At 57.0% G+C, this 14,047-nt stretch overlaps 1 protein-coding gene across 2 annotated transcripts in view; it reads right to left on the bottom strand.

Annotated features, from left to right (window-relative positions):
* The window catches only part of GNAO1 (G protein subunit alpha o1), a 182,730-nt gene that overhangs the window by 12,640 nt on the left and 156,043 nt on the right, over window positions 1-14,047 (bottom strand). Inside the window, exons 5-8 of one of the 2 annotated variants that reach the window (XM_049863832.1) lie at window positions 10,801-10,929; window positions 8,790-8,919; window positions 4,469-4,622; window positions 1,233-2,124 (exon numbers count right to left, since the gene is read on the bottom strand). In XM_049863832.1, the coding sequence (XP_049719789.1) occupies window positions 1,937-2,124; window positions 4,469-4,622; window positions 8,790-8,919; window positions 10,801-10,929 (601 nt within the window). In that variant the 3' untranslated portion in view covers window positions 1,233-1,936. Of the gene's footprint in view, window positions 1-1,232; window positions 2,125-4,468; window positions 4,623-8,789; window positions 8,920-10,800; window positions 10,930-14,047 lie in introns of those variants that run through there. The other variant, XM_049863833.1, reaches the window with a different exon arrangement.

Genomic DNA, 14,047 nt, shown 5'->3' with positions numbered 1-14,047 from the left:
CAGCCAGGGTGGTGAGGCAGGGGGAAGAACTTCTGACTTCAGTGTGGGGTGAAATGGCCTAGCTGGTGCAGAAGACTGAGACTGCTGGCCCCGGGACCTGTCCTCTGCCACATTCCAGTACCTGGTACCAGGTCTACCACATGATGGAGGCGAACTGAACTGAAGGGGACTTGGGCTGATGGGGTGGCTCCTGCCAGCCTTCTTGCCTTGGAATTTCCCATAAGGCCTAGGGCCAGCAGCAAGACAGCCAGACCAGGGATGGGGCCTCACCCTAGTGGCACCCAAACCTGCAGGAGTTTTGGCACCTGGGAAGGCCACCTGGATCTCCCATGCACCAAGCAGAGCTCCAGCCTCTTGGAATCAGGAAGCCCAGAGCTGCTGGCGTAAGGCTCTTCCTGGGTCTGGGCCAGTCCCAGGGGCTGCATGTGACAACTGTGGGTCCCGCCTGGCCCCAAGTCTGAGCAGCGGCCAGAGTGGAGGCTGAGAGAACAGAGGGCTGGAGGACAGAGGCAGAGACTCTCAAGGGCAGCCCTCTCTTTCCCGCTCTGGGCACATCTGGGTCCCCAGGCACAGCTTATGGCACAAGCACACAGGGCCTGTTAGGGCTGTTGGCTAGGAGGGAGTGAGAGGGGAGCTAATGGCACAAGGCCAGCCAAGGGCCAGGAGAAGCCACTGGTCCTTTTCTCTGCTCAGGGCTGGCTGCAGTGAAGCCCCTTCCTGGAGCGGGGGAGGAGGCTTGCGCCAGCCTGGTGCCCTGGCAACTTACACTCCTGGGGGCTGGTCTGTCATCTAGGACTGGGAGGATACCAAGCGCTGTGGACAAACTCTCTGGTTTCTTCACAAGACAGGGTGAAGCGGGGACCTCACCCAGCCTCCCCAAGTACAGACCCCGACAGAGGCCCGTGCCTGCCCCTGCTGGTTGGAGTTGCATTCACTGTGAACTGAAGAAGGAAAAGCATGTCTGTCTCTTCACAGCCCTGAATGACCACCTGAGACCCGGGTATAGGAGGAGGTACCCCTTGGGCCTGCAAGGACACTGCATGAGGCCCCCACCCCAGTTGACACAAGACCTGCTTCCCTCTCCCCTCTCCTCCCCTCCCCGCTGCCCCCTCTCCTCTCCCCTCTGTCCAGGCACCGACTCACCCTTCCCACCATCTACCACATACTTTTGCAACAAGTCGACTCAGAAGCATTTCCAGTTCCGTGGGGAGGGAGGGTGGGGGTCCCGGGGGGGCAAGGAAGGATGGCCCAGACAAGGGGAGGCTCACGCCAGAGGGCTAAGATCCAAGGGCAGAGAGAGGAGGGAGGCGCGAGCCAAGGTTGGGCCCTTGGACCAACGCACAGGTAGCCTGGGCCCACCCTGGATATTGGTGATGGAGCTGCCTGTAGCCAGAGAGACCCCAGGAAAGGCGTGCAGTGGCTCCCACTGCCCCTACACCCACCATCACCCTGTCCCAGGGCCACTCCTGCTACCTGAACAACCCAGGTGACAGAAAGGAGACCCTGGGACTTTGAGTCTGAATGACAAAGTGTATGGAGTGCCCATCCTGGGCCAAACGGCGGCTGTGCCCACCACCCACACGTCCAGATAAAACCCTTAGCTACCGCGAGTAACCCATGGAGCGGAGGCAAGTGAGCAGGCCCACAGGTCTGAGGCCCAAGTCTCCTGGCCCCGTAGCACGCAGCGCTCGGCACCCCCAGCCCAGCTCCCTGTTACCACGTGTTCAGAGGTCTGGGCAGCGGCCCAGGCCTGATGAGGAGTCGGTTGGGCTGGGTGGGGTGGTGTGGAGGATGCTCCCTCCTCCCCCCGCCCGGTGCTGGCTTCTGGGTTCTTCTTCCTCAAGTGCAAATATGTGGCAGAGCCCTGGTCCCGGGGGTGGGGAGGTGGGGCGACAGGCTGGGCAGGGTGGTGGGCAGGCTGGGCAGGGGCTGGGCCTCAGTAGAGTCCACAGCCTCGCAGGTTTTTGGCGATGATGACGTCCGTCACAGCGTCAAAGACAAACTGGATGTTGTTGGTGTCGGTGGCACAGGTGACGTGGGTGTAGATCTCCTTGTGGGCTGACTTGTTCTTGCTCTCGTATTGGGCCTGGATGTAAGCCACGGCTTCCGTGAAGGCACTGGGGCCTGCAGGAGGAAACAGGTGGGGAGTAGGTGATACCAGGTGCCAAGGGTGCTGCCCAGCAGTGACAGCCCCAGGGCCTGGCCAATGTGTCCATTAGGCTGTGCGCAGACACGGTGGGCCTCTTGGCAACAGTCACGAAGGGAAACCCTGACGGGGGTGGGGGAACTTGACGGCTCAGTAGAATCATGAATGGGTCATGAAATTAAGTCAGTGGTGCGGATCCAGCCTAAAAATAACATCTGATGTCACAGTGCATTACCCGAATGAAGGGTGAGTGTTTTTTCCTGAGACTGAACTGTCTTCCTTCTACGTATGTGTCTACTGACTTGTAAGGCACTTTATTTCCTCCTGCAGGTTATGCTCAAGTTTAAAAACCACTGATTTTTTAAACCAGTCAAGTGTGAAAACTGCTGGTAGAAACATCTCTCTCTGTGCAGGTGGGCCCCTGGCTAACACACACGCTGCGAGATGGCGGACTCCTGCTGGTGGGTCCTCAGGGCAGGTGATGACCCACCTCCCTGGGCCACTGCTGGGCAGGCAGGTCATCAGGCTGGGCAGAACCTGCCTGTTCCGCAGCCTGGGAGCTGCCTTGGCCTCCTTCCCCTTCTCCTCACCACGCCACCGCTTACGCTCACTGTCAGGGGCAGTTAGGACTGCCTGGCTGCAGACTTGCTGCCTTCCTCCGGGTACGTCATATTGCCCTAGCTCCCAGGGGAGCCCAGGGACAGGGACAGGGGTATCCAGGAAGACGAAGCTGTCTTGGGGAAATGCAGGAGAACAGGATTCTCAGATTGAAACAGGAGCCGCCACTGCTTCCATGAATCTGGGCCCAAGCAGACAGGGCCGTGGACAACCTGCCGAGGGAGGGGCAGGAGGAGGGGCTGGGTTTTGGAAGCACAGGACCAAGTTGGGGTGGGCTGCCATGCAGACTGGAAGCCTGAAGTGGCACACATGGGGAGAGGCCAGGCCTCGAGGGCCTATGGGACCACAGCTCTTTCCTGGGCTGGAGGTGAGTGGGAGTGTCATTGGGGACCTACAGCTAATTACTCAGAATCCCTTGGTGACTGACCCACCCTGCCTGCTCCCTCTGCCCCACGGCCACAAGCCCACATCACCTAGGGCACGATCCATAGGCTTCCAACTTACAGAGGAAAGCTGACTGGTGGGCGGGAGGGATGGGGAGCCCTGCCCCCTCTGCCTGGACATGCCTGGGGTCCTTATCTGGGGTCCTCACCTGGCGGCAGTCAGCCTTGTCTTGGCAAGAGAGGTGGAATGGCAGGAGACAGAGTGAGCCCCGCCTCAAGCCATGGCCTCAGTCCACTGCCAGGGAGTGGATTCAGCCCCAGGGACTCCCCTTCCAGGTCAGCCTCGCTGTGACCCTGCCTGTCCCTGCATAGAACTGCCCCTCCCCTCCTGCTCTGCAGGCCTGAGGGCTGGCCAGGCCAAGGATGCCACATCTCCCCCGTCACCTCTGTCAGGCCTGTGTCATCTGGGAAGAGCTGGGGACTGGGACTGCTATCTGACTGGGGCAGCCACCCTTGGACTCCCCGGCCACCCTTGCTGCCCCACAGGGGCGCTGCTCAGGCTGCCTGCCGTGGCTGCTCACCCAGTCATTGAAGCATTGAGGGGGCTGACCTCCATCACCCTCAGCACCCTCTGAGGGGCCGCCTAGGTCTCTGCTGCCTGTAAAGCTCAGTCACACCCAACAGACCACTTGAATAGCCCATGTGGGAAGTGTTGTTATGATACTTATTAATTATAACCATAATTGTAACAATAATAAACATTTAGTGAGCACTTTATTATGTGCCAGATACTATGCCAATTTCTCCACGTTCATTAGCTCATTTTGTCCTCACAGCAGTTCTGTGAAGGAGGATAGGCTAATCACAGAGTCAGGGAAACTGAGGCCTAGGGACGTTATGTAACCTGCCCAGGATGCTAGTAAGTGGCAGAGCTGGGCCAAGAACCTTGGGCTGCCTGACTGGAAGCCCCTGCTCCTACCCACGTGATCACCCTGGTGTTCCATTTTTCAGATGACCTCTATTTGTCCATGACGAAGCTGAGACTCAGAGAGGTTGCCTGAGATCACACAGCCAGTAAGTGGCAGAGCCGGGATTCCACCCTGCTGTTCCCAGCCCCGTTCACTCTAGCACGTCCTGGGGGCTGGGAAGGGAGCTGTCCTTGGTTTTGTACTTGAGTTTCTATGGTAGATAGACCCCAGTGCATCAGTGGAGCAAACTAAACCTGGACTGAGCTGGGAAACGGGGGCCCCCACCCTCAAGAAATTAGTGCGGCCGGAAATGGAGAAGGCAGGCTCCCTGCTGTCCTGGGCACAGCCCCTACCTGTGTACTCAGGAAAGCAGATGGTCAGTGGGGACTTCTTGATCTTCTCTTCGAATATGTCTTTCTTGTTAAGAAACAGGATGATGGACGTGTCTGTGAACCATTTGTTGTTGCAGATGCTGTCGAAAAGCTTCAGGGATTCATGCATGCGGTTCTGCAACAGAGCGGAGAGGCGCATGAGGGGTGGCCCTGCCCGGGGCCCTGACCCACCGCGGCCAACCACACAGCAGGACAAGCGAAGGACAGGTCCGCCAACGCGGCTGGCTGACGCACCACCAAGGAACGCAGACGGGAAGACCCAGGACGTACAGGGTGTGGCCCCTGCTTCATTCCACACACAGGCAGGGGGAGTGGGGCCAGAGGGATGGGGTGGGGATGCTGCCCCTTCCCAGGAGAGCTGACCCTGGACAGGGGCAGTGAGGTCCTGGAGGGACTCCAGCCCCTGGAGAGGACATGCACCATGCACGTGGGGGCAGGGCCACGACCACCGCCCAGCATGACTACACGGAGGGGCATGCAGATTTCTCTACTGGGTCTCAGCCGGTCTCGCCAGCAGGGTCGGGAGGGTGCACACATTCAGCTGGGAGACATTAACCGAGGACATTAATTCGAGGTCCTCGAATTAATCCAGAGTTGGAAGCAGACAACAGGGGGACAGCCTCTCGGGGGTGATCTTGCTGTGGCTGGGCTGTGGTTGGTGATTTGGCTGGCCGGCTGGGCTGTGGTTGGTGATTTGGCTGGCCGGCTGGGCTGTGGCTGGGGTGATTTGGCTGGCTGGCTAGGCTGTGGCTGGGGGAAGAAGGCTCTGGGCGAGCTGGTTGTCGGGGCTGATTTCTTAGTAGAGAGGCCAAAAGGACCCCAAATGAAACACAGCAAATCATTAAAATGGAGAGGAAGGTAAAAACCCAGCAGAGAACAAGAGAGAGAGAAAAGAGAACTGAGAAGTGTGTTCCACCAGTCTCGGGGCCAGGAAGTCCACCCTGAGCCCCCGTGCAGACCCCGGTGTGGGGCTGTGGCCCTCGTGGTTGCAGAAGGGAGGCAGAGGGGAACGGACAAGCCTAAGGTGGGTGGCTGGTGAGAAGTGCAGGTAGGGGAGTGGCTGGGGCAGCCTCACAGCAAAGTCACCCAGCGGTGCCCTGAGAACCTGCTGCTTTCAACTCATAGCCGATGGTTTCGATCGGAGGGAGGTGCTTCATACCTGCCGGGCTTGGAGGGTCTCTCAGAATCTGCTCATGGCTTTGGCCTTGGTTTGGTCAGACAAGGCCCTGCCGGCGGTGCAGACGATTGTGGTGGTGGTGAAGTTGTGGCCTGTTGAGGCCCAGGGCGCTGGGAGCCGCGGGCCCGAGGCCTGGCTGGGTGGTGCCGAGAGCAGGTACGAGGATGGGTGAGGCCCTCAGAGTCCCAGGGTGCGACGGATGGACAGGGTGGCCAGCGGAGGGTGGCAGCCACTAGTCCCAGGGCCTTGCTGGCCTAGCCCCAAGAGCTGCCTCCAGACACCCTCCTCTCGGGCAGCTCCACCTCTCACCCAGGCCTGGGAGGGAAGCCCACAGCTGACCAAGGCAGAGGCTGAGGACCGAGGACAGTGTCACCAGCACCTTACTCTCGCCTCCCTGGGGCGGCAGAGAGTCCATATCCTACAACTTGTCCTCTAGCCCTGGCGTTGGGATGGAGTCATAACAACTGCTGTGACAGCCATGACTCCATGACGGTGCCACACCGTCACCATGTACTGAGGAGGAGGTGCGGGCTGAGAGAGGGTAGAGTGACTGCCCACAGGCACACAGCTAGGGCACGGCGCTAGACCCTAGACCAGGCCCACCTGACTCCAAAGCTGCCTGACATTGCCATGTGTCCCCACAGTTCTACAGCAACCATGGCGATGAGCCCCTGTGGGCAGCTGTCAGGTGTGAGGGGTTGCTCCGCCTGGACTGCGTGGATGGCCAGCCTGGGAGAAGGAAGAACCCCAAAAAGAGCCATTCCTGACCTTGGCCCCTTGGCCTTTACTTGCCCTAGGTCTTCTGCTCGAACCTTGTGAAGATGGTGGAGAAAAGAGGAAAGAAGGGAGGTGAGGGAAGGGCTGCGAAAGGCACAGCAAAGGCAGGAAGACGAGAGAAAGGAGGCGGCGATCGGAGGGAAGGAGCTCAGGGAATGCCACTTGCCCAGCAGGTGGGGTGGGGCGAGCATTTCATGAAGAGCAGGGCGCAAGGTGGCCCATGGCCTGGAGGGGAAGGCTGTGAGCGTGACATCTGGCACCATACCCAGCCCCATGCTCACAGGTGACCCTAGGCTCGTGGGGCTTGGTGTCCTGTGGCTGCTGGACCCACCAGACAGCCCTTTGCTTCTACACACAGCCTGCAGAGACACCTGTGCTCCAAGGGTGACTGGGAGCCCAGCCCCATGGCCAGGGGGCCCAGGTTTTGGTCTCAGCCATCTGCAGGCCTGGCAGGAGCAGGCCCCAGGGTAGAGGCTACTCCAGCAGGAAGGGCCTGCCCACCTCCAGCTCCCTTGCTTTCTTCGAGCCTGTGGCTTGGATGCAGCACTGTGCTCGGAGGTGCTGTGGAGACTAGAGATGTGCCATGCAGAGCTCAGACCACGGGGGTGGCCAGGCAGACTGTGAACGGTGGTGCTAAAAACATCAAGTTGATCGGACGAACAGAGAGAGGTGCTGGGGGCATTCCCTGCATATGGACCATGTGGGGACAGCCAGGAGGGCATCCTCCTGGGCTTTGGGGTAGTCAGCGAACACGGTCCAAGCACAGCACAAGGTGTGCCACCCCTGCCCACCAGTCAGGACCAGGCTGGTAAGCCTTTGATACAGAGTCTGAAGACAGCGTCACCAGAAAGAGGAGCATGGCTAAGGCCACAGGAGCCTCCTCCCAGGACAAGGAAGGGCTTGAAGAGCTTTGTGGAAGCCCAACTCAGGGGTGCAGTGGGGCTGGAAAGAGGAAGCTCGTGTTGGAGCAAGGTGGGCAAGACAGCCTGGGGTGCAAGTCTGGACCACTGATCTGTCCAGAGGCTCGGCCCCAGTCTGCCAAAAGTCCCATAACTCCACATTAGTGTCTTGGCGTGGCGACAACTCCTCCTGACAGCACTTCCATGCCTCCCCAAGCTTTCCCACACCCCACAGCTCATCAGATCTTCACAACAGCCCCGTGGGGCCAGCGGGTCCGGGGAGGGTGAGGAAACTGAGGTCCAGAGAGGACAGGCCTTGCTCAAGGCGCACCACGACGCATGCCCCGCTCACACCCTCCCTGTGGACTACGTGATGCTGGGGTAAAGGCTCACGCATGCCTCAGACAGAAGGGGATCAGAACGCCAAGGGCGGTATCCCATTGCCTGTGAGCCCTCACTCCTGGGAAGCATTGTGGGCACACCCTGCCCTGAGGGCCGGCTTTCCTGCAGGTCCTTCCCTGCAGCCAGCAGACTGATCAGTGGGCCCGCCCAGTCCAGGTGGTTGACGATAATACAGGCATCAACTTAGCACTTTTGTGCCAGAAACAGTCCCAAATACTTCACAAGCATTTTCTCTTTGATCGTCCAGCCCCACAAGGTAGGTACCATTATTATCCCCATTTTACAAATCACAATAACCGAGGTAGAAAGGGTCCTGCCTGAATTCAGCAGCAAATCAGTGAGTAGCAGAGGCAGAACCAGGCCCAGAGAAAGGTAGCACCTCTCTCCAGGCGAGTGCCTCCTCTCGGAAGCTGGGCCTGGCAGTTCTCTGAGGCCAAAGCCAGAGGTCCCACCCAGACTGAACCTGACACACAGATGGAAGGGGGGAAGCTGGTGTGGAATCCACTGTGATGCCCCAGCATGCCTTATGCCCCGCTGCCCTCCCACCTGCCAGCCCCACACCCCTATCTGAGCAGTATCCCCGGCCGGGGCTCCCGGGAGGCCATCAAGGCTAAGAAGGGCCATTTCTGTGTCATCTGCATCCTTGCTTGGCTACACCCTCATTTCTTCTAGGGTTTGCTTAATTCTGTCCTGGCCTAATGGCCTCTGTGACCCTGCAGAGTTTGTGGACGAGGCACTTACTGCCCAAAACTCAAATTCGGCAACATGTTTGTGATCAGTTTGCATGACCGCCCCACACGACCTCCTCTGGGCCCAGCAATAAAGTCATGACAAAGAATGAGCAGCACGGGCCGCCAAATGGCAGGATCCCAACCATGCCACTGGTCCCTGCCCCAGGGCCACCGTGGGCTACTGTGGCCCCAGCGCTGGGGGTGGCCTGTCTGCAGCGGGTACTCTCAGTGCCCCGCAGGCTGGGTGGGCCAGCCCCTCGCGCTGCCCCCAGCCCAGTAGGCCCAGGGCCACTCACCGTGGTTTCGTCTTCATGGAGCACCTGGTCATAGCCGCTGAGTGCGACACAGAAGATGATGGCCGTGACGTCCTCGAAGCAGTGGATCCACTTCTTACGTTCAGATCGTTGGCCCCCAACGTCGAACAGCCTGCCGGGAGACATGGGAGCTGGGAATGGAGGGCGGCGGGCGGAGGTGGGGAGGGGATGGCTGGTCAAGCCTCAACCGTGCTCTGAGGGGCATGAGGGGGAGGGGCTGGCATGTGCTCCGGGCCCAGTGCTCCTGCCTTGTGTGGGACCTTCGTCCCAGGACAGACTGACCGACAAACCACTGACATCCTGGGGCAGCCATCATGCCAGGTGGGAGTCTGTCCCACGGCTGGGCTGTGTTTACACACAGTGACTCAAAGGCCTGCCATGGCATCTGAAGAATTTGACTAAGGGGCGTACCTCAGCTGGCCCCCCATCAAATGCCCTCTGAGAGGCCTTCCTCTCATGGTAACGTCCAGATCCTGTTCCTGAATCTCTGGGTGTGTTTGTTCACGGTTGTGATCTGGACCAACTTCAACCCCATCACCCGTTATGCAGAGGGGAAAAGTGAGGCATGGAGGCATCAGGGATGTGCCTAGGGTCGTGATGTGAGTCTAGAAGTGGTCCAGCCTGGTTCCCACCCAGTCTGTCTGCAGATGAAGCCAGAGCCCTTACCTCTGGCCCTCCCTGGCAGGTCGGTTGCCCAGCCTCTGACCCTCTCAGACACTGCCCCCCAAGGGGCATGAGGAGTAGGAAGAGACTGCAGGTGGGAGGTCAGTCTCAGACCCTAACCTCCTCAGTGAAGAGCTCTGCGGCCTTTGGAACCAGGAGGCCTGTGGGCACACAGCTGCTGGAGGGGCTCTGGGGGGTGATGGGGACAACTGTGGGCAGAGAGCACAGGGGCTAGGAGCATGGCAATGGGCTCTGGTCCTTGTCCAATTGTTGCTCCCTGTGGATCCTGCCTCCCCATCGGAACTACAAGGGGTTTGGCCGACGGGCTCCATGACACCTCCAGAAAGCTTATTCTTATTCTGGGCAGGGCTAAGCCCAGGTCCCTGTCCTGAGCACCCAAGGAGTGAGCAGGAGAGACTGGGGAGACTGGGATGGCAAGGGAGCCACCTTGTGGGGCCACCAGAGACCCACACCTGAGCTTGGCCAGGCCACTCGGCCCACTGCTGTGGTCTCGTGGAGGCCTGGGGGTTCCTGGGCCCCACGTGGCTCCCACAGCCTGCAGGAACCTGGACACTGAGCCTTGGACCCTCAGTCTGCACAGGAGCAGGCAGGGGCTGGGGAGGAGGGAGGCAAGAGGGTTGGTGGGCAAGGGGCCAGGAACCAGGTCCCTGCCCTCCCTCCTTCCTGCTCCATCCCATACCCAGAAACTGCACCTGTAAGGCAAGTGGGGGCAGAGCAGGGGCCTCCAGGCCTCAGCGCTTGTGGGTTACCCCAGGTGGGGATACAGCCCTCCAGCAGGGCATGAGGCACCCAGCCTCATACCTCAGGCCCCTGGTCTCAGGTGCTCAGAGCCCCGGATTCCAGCTGCATTCTGTGCCTGGGGAAAGGCCTTGCTCCTTTCAGGCCTCAGCTTCCCCATATGGACCAGGAGAGGTGGTCAGTTCCTCTCGTCTCACAGATACTGTTTGGGCTCCCTCACACCTCCTCCCCATCCCCCCTCACAAGGTGGCCTTCCAGGGGTCATGTAGGTGAGCCACCCTCCTCTTCCTCAGAAGTCACCTTGGGGACAGGTCTCCCCTCCTTGTCCACCCAAATTCTCCTTGTTCTTCACAGCCCCATTCCTGGACTTTCCCTGCTCATGGGTCCTGAACTTGACAGAAAACAAACATGCAGACAGATTCATTCTCATATCTTACTGCCCCCCAGCCTAAAAGCTCCCTGACAGCAGGGTGGTATCTGGGTGCTCCAGCAGGAGATGGGGTGGAGAGGGTGCTTCTTCCATCTCTCAGCTGGCCCTCGCCAGCCCAGGTGTCTATCTCCTGGGCCTCACCTGAAGTGGAGGTTCTTGAATGTGAAGTGGGTTTCTACGATGCCGGTGGTTTTGACCCTGGTTCGGAGGATGTCCTGCTCTGTGGGCTGGTAGTCCGAGGCCCCGATCCGATCCAGGCTGTCCAGGTAGCTGGGGATGGCAACATACAGGGACCATGGACCAAGCACCTGGGGTGTCGCTTGGCCTTGGAGAGCCATTTGCATGGTCTCGGATGCAGACAGCACCCCCTGGGATTGTGTGACAGTTCTACCAGGTCTCCCTCTTCCTTCTGTCACAATACATCTACTTTGATCTGTTTTATATATTGGGCTTCTACCCAAGATTTTAAAGTGCTCTGGTGGTGCAACGGTTCAATGGCTGCTAACCGAAAGACAATGAATAAGGAAGGCTAAAGAAGAATTGACGCCTTTGAATTATGATGTTGGCGAAGAATATTGACTATACCCTGGACTGCCAAAAGAACAAACAAATCTGCCTTGGAAGAACTACAGCCAGAACGCTCCTCGGAAGCAAGGATGGTGAGACTTTGTCTCATGTACTTTGGACATGTTATCAGGAGGGTAAAGTAGAGGCTCATTGAAAAAGAGGAAGGCCCCCAATGAGATAGATTGACACAGTGCCTGCAACAATGGGTTTAAGCATAACAAAGATCATGAGACATGGGACAGGGCAGTGTTTTGTTTTCTAGTACACAGGGTTGCTATGAGTCGGAACCGACTCGAAGGCACCTAACAACAACAACCAAAAATGGGTGGTTCGAACCCATCCAGTGACTCCCTCTGGGAGAGAAAGACCTGGTGATCTGTTCCCATAAAGATTACAGCTTAGAAAGCCCTACTGGAGCAGTTCTACTCTGTCACATGGGGTCGCTATAAGTTGAAAACAACTCAACGGCACCCAACAACATCCACAACCCAAGATTTTAAGGAGCCCTGGTGGCGCAATGGTTAAGCACTCAGCTGCTAACTGAAAGGTTAGCAGTTGAAACCTACCTGGCGACGCCTTGGGAGAATGGCCTGGCGATCTGCTTCCATAAAGATTACAGCCAAGAAAACCCTATGGGGTAGTTCTACTTTGTCATATGCGGTTGCTATGCATTGGAATAGGCTCAACAGCACCAAATGCCACCACCACCACCCAAGATTTTGTCGGAAGGAAACAACAACAACAGCAAAACAACCTTGGATCGGAAGCTTTTTAAGGTCCTTCTGAATCTGACTGTGTGCTCCCTCTTTTTCCTGCCGTGGAATCCTCTCCCATAGACGAAACACCGAAGACCTAACCCCGGGCAGCAGTGCAGAATGTCAATGTTACAAGCCTTGACATCAGAAAATTTGGAAGGAGGAAGGGAAGAGAGATAAAGGGGGCTGATTTCCCCAAGGTACTTGGTGAGGAGTTGACAAATACTGACTCAAGATTTTTATTTAAAGTTACAAAGGAAACAACCGGAAGAACTAAAAATAATCCTGTAACTAGCAAAAATCTGGAGGTGGAGGTGGGGAAGAGAGGTGGGAGGAAAGAATATGAGCTGAACTCCTCACATTTCACAGCGGGGTCAGTAAGTGCTATTTAAAGTCGGAGGGTCAGATTTTGCTGGAAACCACTAGACAAATGGAAACGGTTACAAGGTGGAGTAGGACAGGGCTGGCCAAGGGGAGAAGTCAGCTTTTTCATTTTATACCCTTCTGTGTTGTACACAATTTTTTTCTACAGTGGGTTCATGTTATAACGAGTTAAACGGGTAAAAATTTAAATGGGGAGCACTATTTGATGAACGATAGGAACAAGGCCACTTAGGAGGGAACTGGATGGTGGACTTGGGCCCAGCAGAGGGCATGGAGGGAGAGAAGGAAGGAGGACTCTCTGTTAGGTGCCCTCTGTCCTCCTGGGGCTCCTCCCAGCTCTGAGGGCCCACCTACCCTGCTGCACTTGGGTCGTCCTGAAGGGCGCCAGCTGCCAAGGTGTTCTCTCTTGGCCTGACTCTGGCACAGGGAGAAGACTGAAAAAGTGTGGGTCGGTAGTTTGAGTCTGCACAGGGAGCCGTGGGCACCGAGCCTCTAGGCTCATACCCCTGACCACTGAGGTGCCTCAGGTAGATGGGACCTGGGTAGCCACCACCTGGGGCTCAAAGGACTTAAACGCTTGCCCTGCGGACAATCTAGGCATGTGGTCCTGGGAAGATGCTCTTGGCCTTAATCAAGTCCCTGGTTTGTTAGCTGTCATAAAACCGAAAAAACCAAACCCGTTGCCGTCGAGTTGATTCTGACTCATAGTGACCCCATAGGACAGAACAGAACTGCCCCATATGGTTTCTGAGGAGTGGTTGGTGGATTTGAACTGCCAACCCTTTGGTTAGCAGCCTGCGCTCTTCACCACTGCACCACCAGGGCTCCAGCTGTCATCATAGCTGATGGAAATGTCCAAATGCCCACAAGTGAGTACTGCTTTCTTTACATTCCCAACGGGTGGATCAGAGGTTCTCAATCTTGGCACTACTGACATTTTGGGCCAATAATTCTTTGTTGTGGGGGCTGTCTGTCCATTGTAGGATGTTTAGAAGCTTCCCTGGCCTCCACCCACTAGGTGTCAGGAACTCCACCCTAGTAGTGACAATCAAAATGTCTCTAGACATTGCCAGATATCCCCTGGTGGACATGGCTGAATCAGAATAGTGACCGAGCACACGTACCCTAAGATGGTGGGTTAAGACCCAGAGGCTCCTCATCAGAAGCTCTACTGAAAGCCTGGCACAAGACTTCAAAAGTGGGGTATGTTACAGGTTTCTGAAAGTCAAGGTGCCATCCTGATGTCCTCATGACAAAGACATGTCCCTGACTAATACGGACCAACCCAGAGGGCTAGAACCTCCCATCTAGGGGTCAAGGGCAAGTAAGCAGCAAGGACGTCAAAGCTGTGGTGGGCTGTTCTGTGACCTGATGTCCTGCTACTGAAGGGCCCTGCAGGCCAGTCCTCTGCCTTTCCCATCTACCCCTTTAGCCCTCTGTTTTTCACCATATCTCCTCCCACTTCTTCATTCTCTCTGGTTTTCTTTCTCTTTCTCCCTCCCTTCCTCCCCTCTTTCCTTCCTTTCTTCTGCTTATTTCATTATAACACAGAATTAAATTATAGTTTAATATTTACTGAATGGAGTTACATATGCCTTATTTTAAATTTTAAAGACAGAGAGATGGAAAGTTTATTTTCTCTAAAGTAAAAGAAAATGGCATATTAAGTTACTTTTGGCTTA

This window comes from Elephas maximus, chromosome 21 (genome assembly GCF_024166365.1).
Source record: "Elephas maximus indicus isolate mEleMax1 chromosome 21, mEleMax1 primary haplotype, whole genome shotgun sequence".
Lineage (NCBI taxonomy): Eukaryota > Metazoa > Chordata > Mammalia > Proboscidea > Elephantidae > Elephas > Elephas maximus.
The sequence above is the reverse complement of the archived record's forward strand: the minus strand, read 5'-3'. Positions and strand labels throughout refer to the sequence as shown.